This window comes from Nilaparvata lugens, chromosome 5, assembly GCF_014356525.2.
Source record: "Nilaparvata lugens isolate BPH chromosome 5, ASM1435652v1, whole genome shotgun sequence".
NCBI classification, from domain to species: Eukaryota; Metazoa; Arthropoda; class Insecta; order Hemiptera; family Delphacidae; genus Nilaparvata; species Nilaparvata lugens.
The window spans coordinates 52,862,244-52,879,384 of NC_052508.1; the positions used below are offsets into that span (position 1 = coordinate 52,862,244).

The 17,141-nt window shown below is 37.5% G+C and overlaps 2 protein-coding genes across 2 annotated transcripts; one reads left to right on the forward strand and one right to left on the reverse strand.

Annotated features, from left to right (window-relative positions):
• Positions 1–1,540: 1,540 nt before the first annotated feature.
• LOC120351638 (putative uncharacterized protein DDB_G0279653) lies at positions 1,541–2,209 on the forward strand. Its single transcript, XM_039429536.1, has one exon. The coding sequence runs from the start codon at positions 1,541–1,543 to the stop codon at positions 2,207–2,209; it is 669 nt and encodes a 222-aa protein (XP_039285470.1).
• A 2,297-nt stretch (positions 2,210–4,506) lies between these two features.
• LOC120351424 lies at positions 4,507–8,133 on the reverse strand. Its single transcript, XM_039428705.1, has 4 exons — positions 7,982–8,133; positions 6,511–6,667; positions 5,431–5,676; positions 4,507–4,838 (listed from the first exon to the last, which is right to left on the reverse strand). The coding sequence occupies exons 2-4, from the start codon at positions 6,584–6,586 to the stop codon at positions 4,732–4,734; spliced, it is 429 nt and encodes a 142-aa protein (XP_039284639.1). The 5' UTR covers positions 6,587–6,667; positions 7,982–8,133; the 3' UTR covers positions 4,507–4,731.
• Positions 8,134–17,141: the final 9,008 nt, after the last annotated feature.

Sequence of the window (17,141 nt, forward strand, 5' to 3'; positions counted from 1 at the left end):
TTTCTATTGGATTTCTTATTAATTATTTTATATATCACAACACTTTCACGTTTATTCACTGCACACTTTCGTTGCGCTATTTTTCCGCAAACTATGGCAGGAAACGACCAGGTCAATCCAAGTCTGTCGAACACCGAAGACATCTCACCCGATTGTTCGCCGCCATCCGCATCTGCCGCCGCATCCGCCGATTTCCATCCCAATGTACTGGATGATTTATCTTCGACGCAGGTGGAGGAGAGCTGCATTCTGGTGGAGGATACGTTGGTAGCCCAAGAGCCGGAGGATGAAACATCAGAAGAGCACTCAGTCGATGACGTCTCAGAAACAGGAACTCCCATTTCTCGCACCATTGCTCGGATAAAAAACCAGCGGCTAACTGATAACCATGCACCCGCTCCCGCCGTTGACTGGACCCTCATCCTGAAAGAAATAAGGAAAACCAATGAAGCAATAAATAAAACAAATGCAGAAATAAAAAACTTAAATGAAAAAAGCGACCAAACAAAGGAAGAATTAAAGGAAGACAACAAACAATTAAAGGAAGATAACAAACAGGCAAAGGAAGAATTAAAAATGGAAGTTCAAGAAGCAAAGAAGGTAAGCGAACAGGGTTTGGAGAAATTGAGTCAGCGGATGGATGTAGCATTCCGTGACACAGATAAAACCATCAAAAAATTAACTGAGCGTCTAGATAAATCCATTGCAGAAACAAATAACCGATTGGATCAGATATCACAAGATATGCATACGAAGGTAGTCAACGTCGAGGTCACCTTAAAAGAACACATACGCGTGGAGATGGATACTCTGAAAGAGAAAGTAGTTGAGCAAGCCAAACAGCATTGCACCAAAGCAGGAGAGCAGATAACTCAGAGCGTGCAGGCCAAACTAAATGAACAAATCTCTACATGTCAAAATGAACACGAGGACATTATACGGCGAGTAGAAGGGCAACTTGAACCCATTACATCCAATATAACAAATTTGAAGAGCCATGTTAACACCCTGAATGAAAAGCAAACTGCTATTAGCTCTCAGGTGGACAGCTTAACTATACAATACAGCGACCTACATAGACGGTGTGATACTGCCGCTGAGCAAAGGAAGAGTGTTGATGCCGAAGTCCGAAAAAGATTTGAGCAGACGGATACCCGAATCACTCAGATGGAAACCCGCATAAGTCACTCTCGAGCCAATCTAGAACTGTCACCGCCCTCAGAGTCGTACAACACCACCACAATTTTTCAAAACCTAGGACATTTTGATGACACTCCGGCGTCTATGCCCCCAAAACCCTTCGTCGAACAACTGAGATCTGTTCAAGAACTTACCCCCACACCCTGGCCCATATGGAAATTCAAATTATTTACTCTGTTGTCTGGAGAACCATTACTTTTCCTTCACGGACGCGCCGCCGAATTAATAGTTTATCCGAATTCATAGATGCTTTCCTAGAGCAATATTGGGGACAAGATCGACAGCGAGTTATATTATCTGATATCGTATCCTGCAAATATTCACCTCGAAATGGCCAAACATGCACCGCCTTCGTATCAAACATCAGATACCAAAATTCACAACTGGATACACTTTTGCCGAGTTAGCACTCACTCAGATCATTATCCGGAAGCTGCCTTACCCCGTACAGATGGCACTAGCGACTAGTCATGTTAAGACCATCAAAGAATTGGAAAATCATCTCCATGAAATCCAAGCAGTACATCGCGAAGATTACAACTTCACTGTGCGACAAGAGCATCCGCATCAAGATCACCAACCTCAACAAAATACTTCTCCCTTTTCTAACGCACGTCGTCCCTTTAATTCTGCAAACAACCAGGATCGCAACACAAATTTTCAACAGCGATTAAATAAGGAAAACCAACCAGAAAATAGGAGGAATTTCCAGAACCACAACCAGCAGTCTGACACAAACAGGAGAAACGCGTACTACCATGACGGACGAGACCGTATAAACCAACACCGTAACCAATACTCCAACAACGCCGCGCATAGCCGGAACAACAACTACAACCGGATGGGAAATGCGAGCGCAAATCAGCATCAAACGACGCCCAACGAAAATCAGGAAGAAAATCGGATATGGCTGAGAAAACACAAGGTCATCAACGCCGCAGAAAATCTGACTATATGGAAATCACCCACCACAGTCGTCCATCGCCTGTCTACACGCGGAGAGAAATGATAATCCATTAGCAGAGGAACAACCGCCAACTGAAAATATTGATCCGTCACTCCCGCCAGTCGAAATAGTCCAAGGCAAGAAACCGAAACTCAGAGGAATCTACCGTCGTTGCCGCTCTATACGGTTTAAGCCTACTCAACCTGCAAAAATGAATGAAATGGAAAATCTAGGCAACCTCACTGCTCCAGATACAGGAAAAGAACCTACATGTCTCACCGCGCTATATAATAACATCAGAGAAACCTTACTAGAAGAAGAAAACTCCAGCATCCAAGAAATACATGAACATTTTCAAACCTATGTAACCATACAAATAGCCAGCCTACAATTCAAAGCTCTCATAGATACTGGATCACAAGTTAGCTTAATCCAGAATGATTCTTATTCCCGCCTGAAAAACATAACAGAAATAGCCACATTACCGTTAACCTCAACCTACCTATCAGGTGTCACACCAGGACGTCGTCTCCGAATATCTAAACAATGCCTCCTGGAGATCCAAGTCGAAGGAAGTGCTTCCCATACTCCTTCCTGGTATTACCTGCAAATGGACCACACATTATTATTGGTGCTGATTTCTTAGCCCATTATAACTCAAACATAAATTTCAAAAATCTCGAACTACAGTTAACTGACAATAGCAACCGGACTAGTATCAATACTCAGATAGTATTAAAGGCCAATGCGGGAGACGTACGAGTAGTGAGATATCACATGGTTGAAGACTACATTCCTGAAAAAGAATACAAGGTGCAATACAGAGAAGGTGAAGAAAGTGAAATGATGAGTCATGATTCAGTGGATGACTACAGCTTGGAAAATGAAACACCAGATGATACTGACATTCTGATGGAAAAGTTACTGAATGAGATTGATAACAATTCTGAATGGGGGCTCGCTATCAAACAATCCATGAAAGAAATGTTCATAAAAAATCGTGCAGTATTTTCAGAACAGCCGGGATTGGCAAATCATTTTCAGTGTAAATTAGAGGTCAAACCACATGAGTCATATTATAGAAAATCTTATCCCATCCCTTTTGCGCACCGTCAAGCAGCAGCTGCCAAAATAGATAGGATGGAAAGACTAGGCATTATCGAACCATCCACATCGCATTATAGTTTGCCTATTACCTGCGTTTCGAAGACACTCCGGCGTCTATGCCCCCAAAACCCTTCGTCGAACAACTGAGATCTGTTCAAGAACTTACCCCCACACCCTGGCCCATATGGAAATTCAAATTATTTACTCTGTTGTCTGGAGAACCATTACTTTTCCTTCACGGACGCGCCGCCGAATTTAATAGTTTATCCGAATTCATAGATGCTTTCCTAGAGCAATATTGGGGACAAGATCGACAGCGAGTTATATTATCTGATATCGTATCCTGCAAATATTCACCTCGAAATGGCCAAACATGCACCGCCTTCGTATCAAACATCAGATACCAAAATTCACAACTGGATACACCTTTTGCCGAGTTAGCACTCACTCAGATCATTATCCGGAAGCTGCCTTACCCCGTACAGATGGCACTAGCGACTAGTCATGTTAAGACCATCAAAGAATTGGAAAATCATCTCCATGAAATCCAAGCAGTACATCGCGAAGATTACAACTTCACTGTGCGACAAGAGCATCCGCATCAAGATCACCAACCCCAACAAAATACTTCTCCCTTTTCTAACGCCCGTCGTCCCTTTAATTCTGCAAATAACCAGGATCGCAACACAAATTTTCAACAGCGATTAAATAAGGAAAACCAACCAGAAAATAGGAGGAATTTCCAGAACCACAACCAGCAGTCTGACACAAACAGGAGAAACGCGTACTACCATGACGGACGAGACCGTATAAACCACACCGTAACCATACTCCAACAACGCCGCGCATAGCCGGAACAACAACTACAACCGGATGGGAAATGCGAGCGCAAATCAGCATCAAACGACGCCCAACGAAAATCAGGGAAGAAAATCGGATATGGCTGAGAAAACACAAGGGTCATCAACGCCGCAGAAAATCTGACTATATGGAAATCACCCACCACAGTCGTCCATCGCCTGTCTACACACGGAGAGAAATGATAATCCATTAGCAGAGGAACAACCGCCAACTGAAAATATTGATCCGTCACTCCCGCCAGTCGAAATAGTCCAAGGCAAGAAACCGAAACTCAGAGGAATCTACCGTCGTTGCCGCTCTATACGGTTTAAGCCTACTCAACCTGCAAAAATGAATGAAATGGAAAATCTAGACAACCTCACTGCTCCAGATACAGGAAAAGAACCTACATGTCTCACCGCGCTATATAATAACATCAGAGAAACCTTACTAGAAGAAGAAAACTCCAGCATCCAAGAAATACATGAACATTTTCAAACCTATATAACCATACAAATAGCCAGCCTACAATTCAAAGCTCTCATAGATACTGGATCACAAGTTAGCTTAATCCAGAATGATTCTTATTCCCGCCTGAAAAACATAACAGAAATAGCCACATTACCGTTAACCTCAACCTACCTATCAGGTGTCACACCAGGACGTCGTCTCCGAATATCTAAACAATGCCTCCTGGAGATCCAAGTCGAAGGAAAGTGCTTCCCATACTCCTTCCTGGTATTACCTGCAAATGGACCACACATTATTATTGGTGCTGATTTCTTAGCCCATTATAACTCAAACATAAATTTCAAAAATCTCGAACTACAGTTAACTGACAATAGCAACCGGACTAGTATCAATACTCAGATAGTATTAAAGGCCAATGCGGGAGACGTACGAGTAGTGAGATATCACATGGTTGAAGACTACATTCCTGAAAAAGAATACAAGGTGCAATACAGAGAAGGTGAAGAAAGTGAAATGATGAGTCATGATTCAGTGGATGACTACAGCTTGGAAAATGAAACACCAGATGATACTGACATTCTGATGGAAAAGTTACTGAATGAGATTGATAACAATTCTGAATGGGGGCTCGCAATCAAACAATCCATGAAAGAAATGTTCATAAAAAATCGTGCAGTATTTTCAGAACAGCCGGGATTGGCAAATCATTTTCAGTGTAAATTAGAGGTCAAACCACATGAGTCGTATTATAGAAAATCTTATCCCATCCCTTTTGCGCACCGTCAAGCAGCAGCTGCCGAAATAGATAGGATGGAAAGACTAGGCATTATCGAACCATCCACATCGCATTATAGTTTGCCTATTACCTGCGTTTCGAAGAAGGACGGCTCCACCCGACTCTGTCTCGACGCCCGCCAGCTGAATATGATTCTCGACGACGACCGTGAAGCTCCCGCCCAGATCGATCAGGTGTTGCAGACGTTCCATGGCAAGACCATATACTCCACCGTCGACCTCAGCGCCGGATATTGGCAGGTACAAGTGGCCGAAGAATCTCGAGATTACCTGTCCTTCCTCTTCAACGGCCGAAATCTCAGGTTCACCCGACTTGCCTTTGGGATCAGAAACGCAATGGCTATATTTATACGCTGCCTAAGACAATCAATTGGTGAAGACATTTCAGATTTTTGTGCTCTTTACGTTGATGATGCAATTATTTCATCACAGAGTGTGGCAGAGCATATTCAACACCTTGATGTAGTATTCGGTAGACTAATAAAATGTGGTATGAAGTTAAAATTATCAAAATGTGAATTTTTTGCCAAGAAAGTTAAATACCTCGGGCACATCATAACTGATAAAGGTATCATGCAGGACATTGACAAATTAGCAGCTATAAAAACTTTCCATCTCCATCAAGTCGTAAACAGCTTCAACGTTTTATTGGTTTCCTACAATTCTATCGCCGCTTTAACAAACAGATGTCTCATTATACGGCACAACTGAGTCATGTTTTATCATCCTCTAAACCATGGACATGGGGGCTCAAGGAAGATGAAATTTTCAACCAGTTGAAGGATGCTTTTTTGAAAGCTGTTATATTGAATCATCCAAATCTCAACCAACCTTTTCATATAAATGTTGACGCATCGGATTACGCCTTAGGTGCGGAAATTTTTCAATATGATGAGAAAGGAGAAAAAGGAGTCATAGCATTTTTTAGCAAAACTATGAATGCAGCCCAGAAGAAGTACACAGTCACGGAAAAAGAACTACTAAGCATTGTCGAAGTATGCAAGAAATATAGAACGTTGTTGTTAGGCCAAAAGATTTTTGTTAACACAGACCATAAGGCCCTGACTTTCTTCAAAACAGCCAAGTTAACCAACAACCGACTGTCTAGATGGTTTCTGTTATTACAAGAATTTGATCTGGAACTCACTCACCTGCCAGGTAAACGAAATCAAACTGCTGATTTCTTGTCCAGAGAAGGAAGTGACACCTATGCAAATGAGACGACATTCCAATGCTATGTAGCCGAAGATCAACCAGTGCCGTTACCCTTCAATATATCGCCGCTCCTGCACACCGAACTCCTCACATCTGAAAAATTTAAAAACGCACAATCAATGGACAACAAAATCACAGATCTCATTCGCAAGTTATCCAACCCTCCAGTAGAAGAACATCAGTATCTACAACGCTATACTATCTTCAACGACCATTTATTTTATAAGGCTAATAAAAACTCCGATTTTTGGCATCTAGTCATACCACACACCCTGGAAAAGGACGTAATTTTGGAAACACATGAACGAATTGGTCACTTTGGTATAAAGAAAACAATACATGCCCTGAAAACGTGTTGTTACTTCAAAGGTTTGAACAAAAAGGTTACACAGTTAATAAGAGCCTGCGACATCTGTCAAAACAAAGCATAATCGTTTTCACATAGCAGGAGAAATGATACCTATTTTACCCTCACAACCACTTGAATTAATATCAGCTGACATCTATGGGCCACTACCTCAGTCTATACACCAAAAACGCTTTATTTTTGTCCTAACCTGCTTGTTCTCAAAATATACAATGTTCTTCCCTATTGGTAAAATCACTGGTGAAAAATTAGCCAGATGCATCACCGAAAGATGGACCAATGAAGTTGGTAAACCACAGCGCATATTGTCAGACAATGCAACCTATTTTTGCAGTGCCAAGTGGAAACAAATTTTAGAACAAGCCGGCATTAAAACGTCAAGAGTCTCGGCGTACACTCCCAGTGCAAACCCAGTGGAAAGAAAAATGAAAGAAATTTCAAGATTTATGAGGGCATATAGCAGTCACCGTCATCAACAATGGGTCAAATATGTACCGTTCCTAGAACACTGCATTAATAACTGTGTAAGTGACAGTACGGGGGTACACTCCCCACGAAATTATATTTGGCACAAGAAACGAATCATTTATTCAGAGCCTAATCAAGTTTCCAAATCCGGATAAACCTAACCCAAACTTATACCAACTGGTTCGCAATAGGTTAGATAAATCCGCAAAACAAAGGAAAAAATACCACGACAAGGCTACAAAGAAATTCAAATATGAAGTCGGAGATGAAGTACTGGTAAAAGCACATAAATCTTCAGATGCCCTGGGCAAGTTAACTAAAAAATTCTTCCATCTTTACACAGGACCGCATCGAGTGACCGACGTTTCACAGCACAACACCGTCAAGATTCAAGATTCCGAGAACGCCAATAATCACTGGTGGGAAAACGTAATAATGTGAAACCCTACCGAAGAGCCTAACCAATAAAAATTTCAACTCATCTAATAAACAACAATTCACTTCAAGGGAAGAATTGAAATCAACTTTAAATCAAGAAATAAAACCGAAAACAACTTCAAGAATTTACCAACCTGATCAAGCCATCCACCTCGTGTCAGAGTCATCCCTGAAACAATCGCCTGGTATCATCTGCACAACTGAAAAATAGAAACAAGAATCATAGCATCCACGGAAAATAATTATAAATTAGAAATAACATGAAATTAGCAGTGAATAAGAGGAAAGAAAATAAGCAAAGTTTATTTGAAAAAATGTGTAAATCTAACCTTGAAATACAGAATCGATAGAAAAAATCTATTCAGAACCAACGCCTGTTCGATAATTCTCTTCGTCCCACCAACCAATGTGTACGAAATCCTAGAGTCAATGTTAATAGAATCAAAGCAATATCGTTAGTTAATTATTGTAACCCATTATTTAATGTGGAATTATAAGTAAAAAACACAAACAAAAAAAAATATATATTTATGTTAATTTGCACGAAATGCGCATGTTCTGTGTTATATGAATGTATCTCTAAAAAACTCCAAAGAAAATGAAATTCTTACCTTCAAATGTGAAATTTATTACTGTTGCATCAAAAGATCATGAATTGAAATTCAAATTGATAAATATAATCTTAAGGACTTAATATTTGTAACCAACATTGATAAAATCAAGAAAGCCATTTCAAGTGTAACCCTGTTTGTACGCAACGTACTAAGCGCAAATAAGAAATTGCTCGAGTCAAACGGTAGACGATTGTCAAGTCACCGAAGTAAAATCACACTCTCACCCAATTTATGTAAAAGCCAAACCAAAGAGTCGAAACTTGTAATAACCATGAAAAAATGATGAAAATCTATATTTGTTGCAAATACTGTTCAAATCTTAAGAAGTAATATGTGAAATCTTGTATATTTGTTATAGTTATGAGTCTGCTCATAAGCCACCCGTGAGTGGAAATTGTGGAGTTGTTTTAATGAAGGATCCAAAGAGACCTCATTAATTATTGTATTTCGATTGTATCCAATGGAAGGAACAATCAATTATTTATTTTCTCGTAGCCAAAAGTGCACGATATATTGTTTTTAGTGTTAAGTGTTGAGTTTTCGTAGAAGTAAGGAGATGAAATAGTGTATTCATCACAATATCGGATTTTTCAAATAGTCATTGTTTCGACTCGTCTCCCAATTACCTATTTAAAATATCCTGGGGGCTTTTGTGTGATGAATCTTTCAAATAGATCTCATGAGAAGAGAGAAAAATTGTGATTACCTTTTAAAATGAAAGAATTTGCTAAAGGAATAGTTAGCGACCGAGCGATAACACTTACTTATCAATAACTGTATATTAGATAAGAGTACCGTTCTGTACTGAATATTTTCTAGGAAAATTATTCAATAAAATTATAATTATTTTGCAAATAAAGCACAAATTATTTATGAATCGCTCACTGATTTTGAGGTTACACTTTGTTTACTATCGATCAGATGTTTTTAAAACAGTTCGAACGCAGCTGACTGATTCAAAGTATCGTCAAATGTCACGCTGGCTTCACGTAAGATATAATACCATCTCTAAAAATCAAAACTATCCATAAAGGATCAAGAATTTCAAATAAAAAAATAAAATGTATGTGTTATCGTTGAAATTATTTATTATTTAAGAAATTATATTATATGTCAGGTCTTATTGTAACTAAATGGGTCATAGCATGAAATTATATTATTGATAAAATGGCAGAAATTATTTATAACAATCTCAAACCTAATAAAAATTGTACAAGAGTATTAATTCATTAATGACTTATTCAACTGAACCACATGGTAATTAAATCTCTTTGGTAGGTCTAAGCCAATCACAGTACATAGAAATAGCACCAAGACGGTGATCGTTTGAAAGCAACACATGTTAATCTATTATCAGACACCAACCCTGCCTTATCAGTTACACTAGCACGTGTACATTGTATGAGAGGAACTATGTCTAGAAGATTAAGCAGTTTTAAGAATTACATAAATTAATTATTATTGTAATTAAAGGAATTGTATCTACTACTTGCCACTGACGTCATGTTTACGTCACAAGCGTTCTACCAATGGCAAATTTTTATGCAAATTATTACATTGAGATTCTGAGAAGCAAGGTCTAGCCTAAAAGCTTAGAGAAAAGAACAGCACTTCCCTTTTGAAATCCTCACCGTGCAGATCTCTTTTATAGTTACCAAAGACCTATTTGTGAAAACTTCTTGTTCGATTTTAAATGTTCTATTTGTGAGCCGATATTTTAGGCCAATTTATTTGTTATTCGTAAATTTCTGTTCTCATCAATCGATAAATTTAAAAGCTTAAAGTAAATTATCCCTTAATTAATTCGGTGAAGGAGATATTTAAATTAAAATTCCCCACGTGCTGAAACCGAAGCCTGGATTGCCGCCGATCAAACGATTTTTGATCTAAAGAAGAAAACCACGATTACCAAGGAATTTCACGTGAGTTATAAGTTATAAGGGGCCCCAATCTACGCTTCGAAAATATTTCAGTGCAGAAAGATATAAAATTTTCTTCGTTAATTATTGGCCACACCGACAAGCGCTTTAGCATTTAAGAGTCTAGAATTTATTCATATTAAATTTATAAGAATTTGTAGTTGATTAACTATCCTCCGCTACCTGAACCACGACCCCGAGCATTTTTTAAAAATATTTCATAATTCATTTTTTCACTATTTTTGTTTTCAAAACTGTTAAACTTTATCAATTGTAAAATTCTGTTGAATCACGCATGGTATCATGCAAGCACAAGAATTTTTTAACTATTCTGTTAATGCTAAATTATTATCAACCTGTAAATCAAATTCTGAACCTGCACTGTATGATTACATATTTTATTATAATATATTTCAGTTTTGTTAATTCGCTTTCTGAGTTCGATTATTTCTTAAGCCTGTCAATTATTGTGTCTGATACGTTCTATCATCATCAAGAACCGATCGAATACGATCATTGGAATAATTGAATTAAGCTGGATACTGGAACAGGTCTAAGTGGATGTAGCGAGTGGGGTCAGATCGAGATATTTATTCTTTGTCCTTACCTGCTCATATATCAGCTTTTATCTGTTACCTACCTCGACTTTGGAGCGAACACATCAATTGTACAGCAGATGCAGCCATAGATCATATAAATTCCTACAATAGAGCTTAAAACCCGACAAGACTCTGTTCTCGAAATATATTCTGAACGATATTTGGTCCAAATACCGTATTTTAATCCTTCAGAACTTATTAGAGACGCAGTCCCGTAAATTAGCTACATCGGGATTTTTGCTCGACCTGTATGATTTTGTATGCTCATTCTTCACAGGTAATAATTTTAAGGTATCCGTATTCAGTGTTTAGCGATCGCTACACTACTTATACAAATTTCATCACAATACAATTTGTCATTAGAAGAATCAAGGGTGAGCGAGCGTTTAGGCCTCCCGCGATTCCGACAATTGTATTGAATCTTGTAGTGAATCAATCAGTCTGGTGTACACTCAGCGTCCACACACGCAATTACAAAATTTATAGCCGCTACACCATTGACTCAGTACAAGATTCACTCTACATGTGTAAAGCCTTCAAATCACGCTCCACAATACGGATATCTGTTATTTTGATTCACAAAATATTCCTAGGTGTTACGTTGTTCATGACCTGTTCAATTTGTTGAGTGCCAATAATTACAGTTATATGCATTTATATTCAATTACAGTATATGCATTTGCTAGGTTAAAATCATTACAATTTCGGAAAGAGAGGGAAAACAGGAGCTAGCCCAAAACTTCTTCTCCTGCATTCAGTTCATTGAATTGTTCAAATTAAACTTGTGTTAATCACATGAATTTCCACAAGAGTAAATGAGTATGAGTAGTCTCGAAAAAACAATATATATATGAACATTAACCAATCCTACAAGACTCTGTAGAATAGAGTTTCTGCTGATGTGTTGAAGTCATAATTGTCTTTCTTGTTTCCAGTACAAATTCAGAATTCAGGTTTGGAACATCAAGTTTATTTCAATACAAACCATGTTCTTCAGTGTCTTATCTGCTTCAGACAGAGATAAAAATTCGATCAACATAAAATGGCTTGACAGTTGTTTGATGGTTTCTAGTAACCAACAAGAAATAGGGCTGAGAAACGTATGAACCCTGACCCTACAGTGGATTAACGATTTCAAGGACAAGGTTTCTTTATCTCGAACTGTTCCGAGTCACAGTCAACTGATCTACTATTATATTGACTGTTAAATGACCCAGCCAACCCACAGATAGTCTGCTTTATCTGTTGTCAAGATAATATTACAGATAAACTTGATAGTCAGCTAGAGTGAGATCTACTTAAAACTGTCAGCATTGTTTGAATGGGAAGCATTGATGCTTCTTTGTAAGGAATAATGACATAGTGCTGTCTTTGACATGATTGTGTTACCGTGGTATGTTATTGGTTATTGGATTTTTCAAAATTGTTTTGTTATCAGCTAACATAGATTGACAAATTTATGAGAAACCTTTATTATTCTTATCATCAATATAAATTTTGCTATTTGTGGAATTACATCAAGTTGTCTAATTTATTAACAATTTGAATTCTCGAAATTGTGCTGAAAGGTAGATGGTGAATCAAACCTAATTTTGATTAATGTTATTCACCTTGATCCTCATGATTAGTAGATAGCATAATTATAGGAAGCATACTCGAGTATTTGCTGTAATTTCAATAACATTGGTCGTAGGATAAACCAATCGCATAAGTTGTCTATGCATTGATGTAGCAAGCAGTCTGTAGAGATAGCCTGATTTATTGTCCTTATCATGTCTATTACAAGTTCCAATAATTCACAATAATGAATAAGATCCATTGTGCTAGTCTCAAATCTATAATATTCATAATTAGTATTTAAAGTTTTGTCCCAATAAGAAAAAATGTAGAATGGAGTAGCATTATGAATATTTAAAAATACTACTACAAATGTTTCACATTGTATATATTCTTTAGTTTTGTAGATGGATCTACTTTAAATCTTTAAAGTGTAATATTTATTTTGTCTAAGTTTATTTATCTTTGTAACTCGTATATTTTTGTAACTGGGCACCCGCCGAAAAACCTTCGGGTTTGGCAGGACCCTCAATTGTTTGTATTGTGAATAAAATTTTTTTTAGATTTGATTTGATTTGGATATATTATGTATAGTTACAGTAAACAGTATTCATTTATGATAGATATTTTTTAAAACTATTCTACCAATAATTATTGTTTAGTGACAGATTTAGTGAATGATCATAGACAACTTCTTTACCGATAGCAGTCAAGGTCTCCTCCAACAACTAAAAGTTGGCTGGCTTCGCGAGAAGACACGACTACACGTTAAATATAAATTGTTTTGTTTATACAGAGCCGCAAAGTCGACGAAAAAGAAGTGAAGACCTTGATTTTGGCGCAATTAGTGGTCTCTGAGATCGGCAGACGTGAATGAACAGGAGGAGAATGGAGGAAAAAGGAAAAGTCTCCTCTGGTATTTTCTCTTCTTCTCTTGCTCACACAAACTCTCCCCCTCATTGCTTCTCTTTCGTTTTGTTCATCTTTGTTTCGCGTTTCATGCACCTGCATCACTGTGAATCGCCAAAGAAGCTCCAAAGCACTAGCAATCGCATCGCATGCCTGAACAAACCTGCCAGGTATTAATGAGATGGCTACATGGACCAATCCGTGCTGTTCTACGAAAATGCTGGCTTTGCTGTGCTATGCACCCAGAGCGCTTCTTTTTTTGATTCACCAAAGAGGATAAGGATAGGAATATTTCTGTTTCCTTTGGTTTTACCTTCACTTACATATTTCCTTGGAACTTCTTCAAATAATTTTATACTATAGTTTTATCTCATTCTTTCTTCTTCTTCTTCTTCTTCTTCTTCTTCTTCTTCTTCTTCTTCTTCTTCTTCTTCTTCTTCTCCTCCTCTCCTCTCCCGCTCATTTCTCCTCTGAAAACTTCCAATATACTGTCTCCACTTATTTCTCATCCTTCTCATTCTTCTTCTTCTCTCACAGACGCTTTTATTTCTCTGTTTCATCCCTATATCTAGTCTTTTTTATTTATTTAATTTATCTAATATGTTTTCGTCCTTCTCAACCACCCCTTTTGTTTTCCAGTCATCCTCTTCCAAATTATTTACTTATGATTCTTATCCTTTTCACCTTTACTCTTCCTGATTCACCATTTTCTTGACATTCTTCCATTCTTCGTTCTTGTTTTTCCTTCTCTTTCCAATCTATATTATTTTCAATTTATTCTTGTTATTTCTCCCATGTTTTTCATGAAAGAACAATGAGCTGAATACATAAATGAGCTTCACATTAGTTTTATTACTAAAAGAAAAGTCATCGTACATGAAATACACTATTTTCTTCCTTTCACAAATTATTATTATTTTCTCCCTCACCCGCCATTCTCTTCCCTCCTTTCCAATCTGTCTCTCCGACTCATGAACCTCCATATTCTATCTTTCCCTTTCAATTCTTATTCTCTCATTCACCTCCTTGTCATGCACCTCCCCATTCAGCTGCTGAAAGGAGGCAGGAGTAGAGGCATTGATCTAAGCGCGCATCGTCCCTCCTTATTTGGCAACAAGTTAGCAGATTTACAGCCTTCTGCTTTGATTTTGGCACTGATTAAGGCGCGAGAGAGGATACTGCTGCCTTTTCGGCTTTATCTCCAACATCCGGCGCTTGTTATGTTCTAGCTCCAAATGATATTATTCCAAATCTGGCCGTTACAACCAGCAACCAGCTCTCCTAAATTTGAAGAATAGTCCACATCTGTGTAACTGATTAGTGATCATTCGAATTTTAATTTGGTAAAAACATACAGCGAGACTGATTCTCACTCCCTACTTTCAGCATTGGTTGAATAGAAAGTATTGATCTTATTTGTAAAGAATGCTGACAGTTTGTAGAGAACCTCATCTTAGCTCTGTAGATGGCTTCTCCAGTGTTTTATAACTTCATCAATAGATCCAATCTTTTGTGGATAAACAAACGTTGATAGAGCAAGAGAAGCTACAAGGCAAGGGAAATGATAAATTCAACTAATTTAATCGTCACCTGTGCATAAGAAATATAATTTGGTTGGATATATTGTACATACTCTGATAGAACAAGAAGAACAACATGCAGGTGAATGATAGATTTAATTTAGTAGACATCCAATCTTTGTAAAAGTAATAATAATAGAGCTTCTATTCTCATAATAAAATACTATCATGGATGAAATACGATTGATCATGAGGCACCACAATCAATAATCAATATAAATCCAAGCAATTTACTTGGTCATTCTATGTACTGTAGTAACTATAAATTCCATTGAACCTCCTAATTATTGTATCCAAATATATAAAAGCAGACATGCAATGATTTTGATATTATTATTGGATTGTCATTTGATACATTATCATCATTTGAGAGGAAATTCATTTTATAGTATTCGCTCAATACTGTAGCTGAATTGAGTTGATTTCATTGGAATTGAATTGAAGGGAATTAATTATTATAGATTGAAATTAAAAATCTGTAAATTCGTTTAATTTCATTTCGCTCATGTTAATCATTTGAATCAATATGATACTGTATTATTTGATTTTCACTTCTGAACTTGTGGTCAATCTCAAGATTCTTCAAGAGGACCCCAATTCCTCCAAGGTAATTCGACAAAGATAACGAGACCAGCTGCATCCTTTGAATGCGGCCAAAGAAATGCAGGAATTCGCCGAAGAAAAGAAAGGTGTGAACGCTTCTTGGTATGACATCCCCTACATCTGGTCAACCCCTGTTGGCGGGAGGGGTGGTAAGTCACCTCCCAAGGGGCTCCGCCCCCTAGGGGTCACAATCCCCCGCTTTTATGACTTTACAGCAGTTCACGCCTCTGTCAAAATGTTTGACCATTCAAGAACAAGATCCTCCTCAATGAAGAGGTTAGTGGCTGACTGATTGTTCGACCTCAAGACGTTTCTTCCAAGAAGTTCTGGCTTCTTTTTGTTGTTGGAACTGTAGTCAGTGTGTGAGATGGTAATAAAGGAAAAATCGAAGCCAACAATGAGATTGGATGCAGATACTGCAGATGTTCAGCTGGTGTTTTGTTCGTAATTCGTTCTATTATTTTCAACACCCTCATCGGTTGTAGATCGGAACTGTAGTTGTTGTGGGACTGTTGTGTGGCAGGATTTCTTTTGCTTGGAAATGTGTTACATTTTGTGTGACATGTGTCCAGTTGAATTTAAAAAAAATGTACTCATGAAAAAACTAGCATTAAAACCAATAAAAATGTGGAACTGTAGTCGAAAAGAGGCCAGTGAGATAATTAAATTATATTAATCAATTATACTATAATATTGTTAATTATAATGTGAAAATAACTAAACTGGAACTGGATTGCAATAGCCTACAGCTATAAACAAATAAAATATTTGTCTATCTTTGAAACATGCGACCTATTAGTACTTTTGAATTGAATTGTATATAATATTATTAGAAATAGTATATTGGAAAAAGGTGCCAATACTCAATACTTTTGGAATTCAGGAAAGACCCTTTAAATCCACCAATCCAATATCGCGAGTCCAATACAATAGTTTACATAAATTTGAAAATTGATAGAACAGGATAAGTACCGTATCATTTACGTATCATTGAGTATACAGATGGAAAAATGAATGTGATTTGTTTAATTATAATTATCATTGAGTACCATTCAAGGGGCGCGATTAACGCATTTAAGTAGCTTACTGCAATTACGAAAAGCTAATATAACTTATTAAAAAAAATTATATTTCAAACCCTCCAACAGCATTACAATTATTACACATGGACTATCATAAAAATTAATGGAATTATAGGACTTTTACAGTTGTTGGTTGTAAATTCTTATGATTACTGTATAGAAAATCACGTAATCAAACCTTCAAGCATAGAATAAAACAATCTAAGTTTTCTCTGAGTGCAAGTTTCCTCTGCTCCAAGGTCTGACAAGAAGGTAAGGAACAAAAAATGTACCTCATCCCTCAGAAACTTTCAACTCGCACATCCTTGAAAACTCTGAAAACATGGACACAATCAACCTCTCACAGGGAGCAAAACAAACTTTCAATAGCATTCATGAATGGAGAGCAGAAAGCAACAATGAACTGCGCTGACCGGAGTTCATTCATGGTT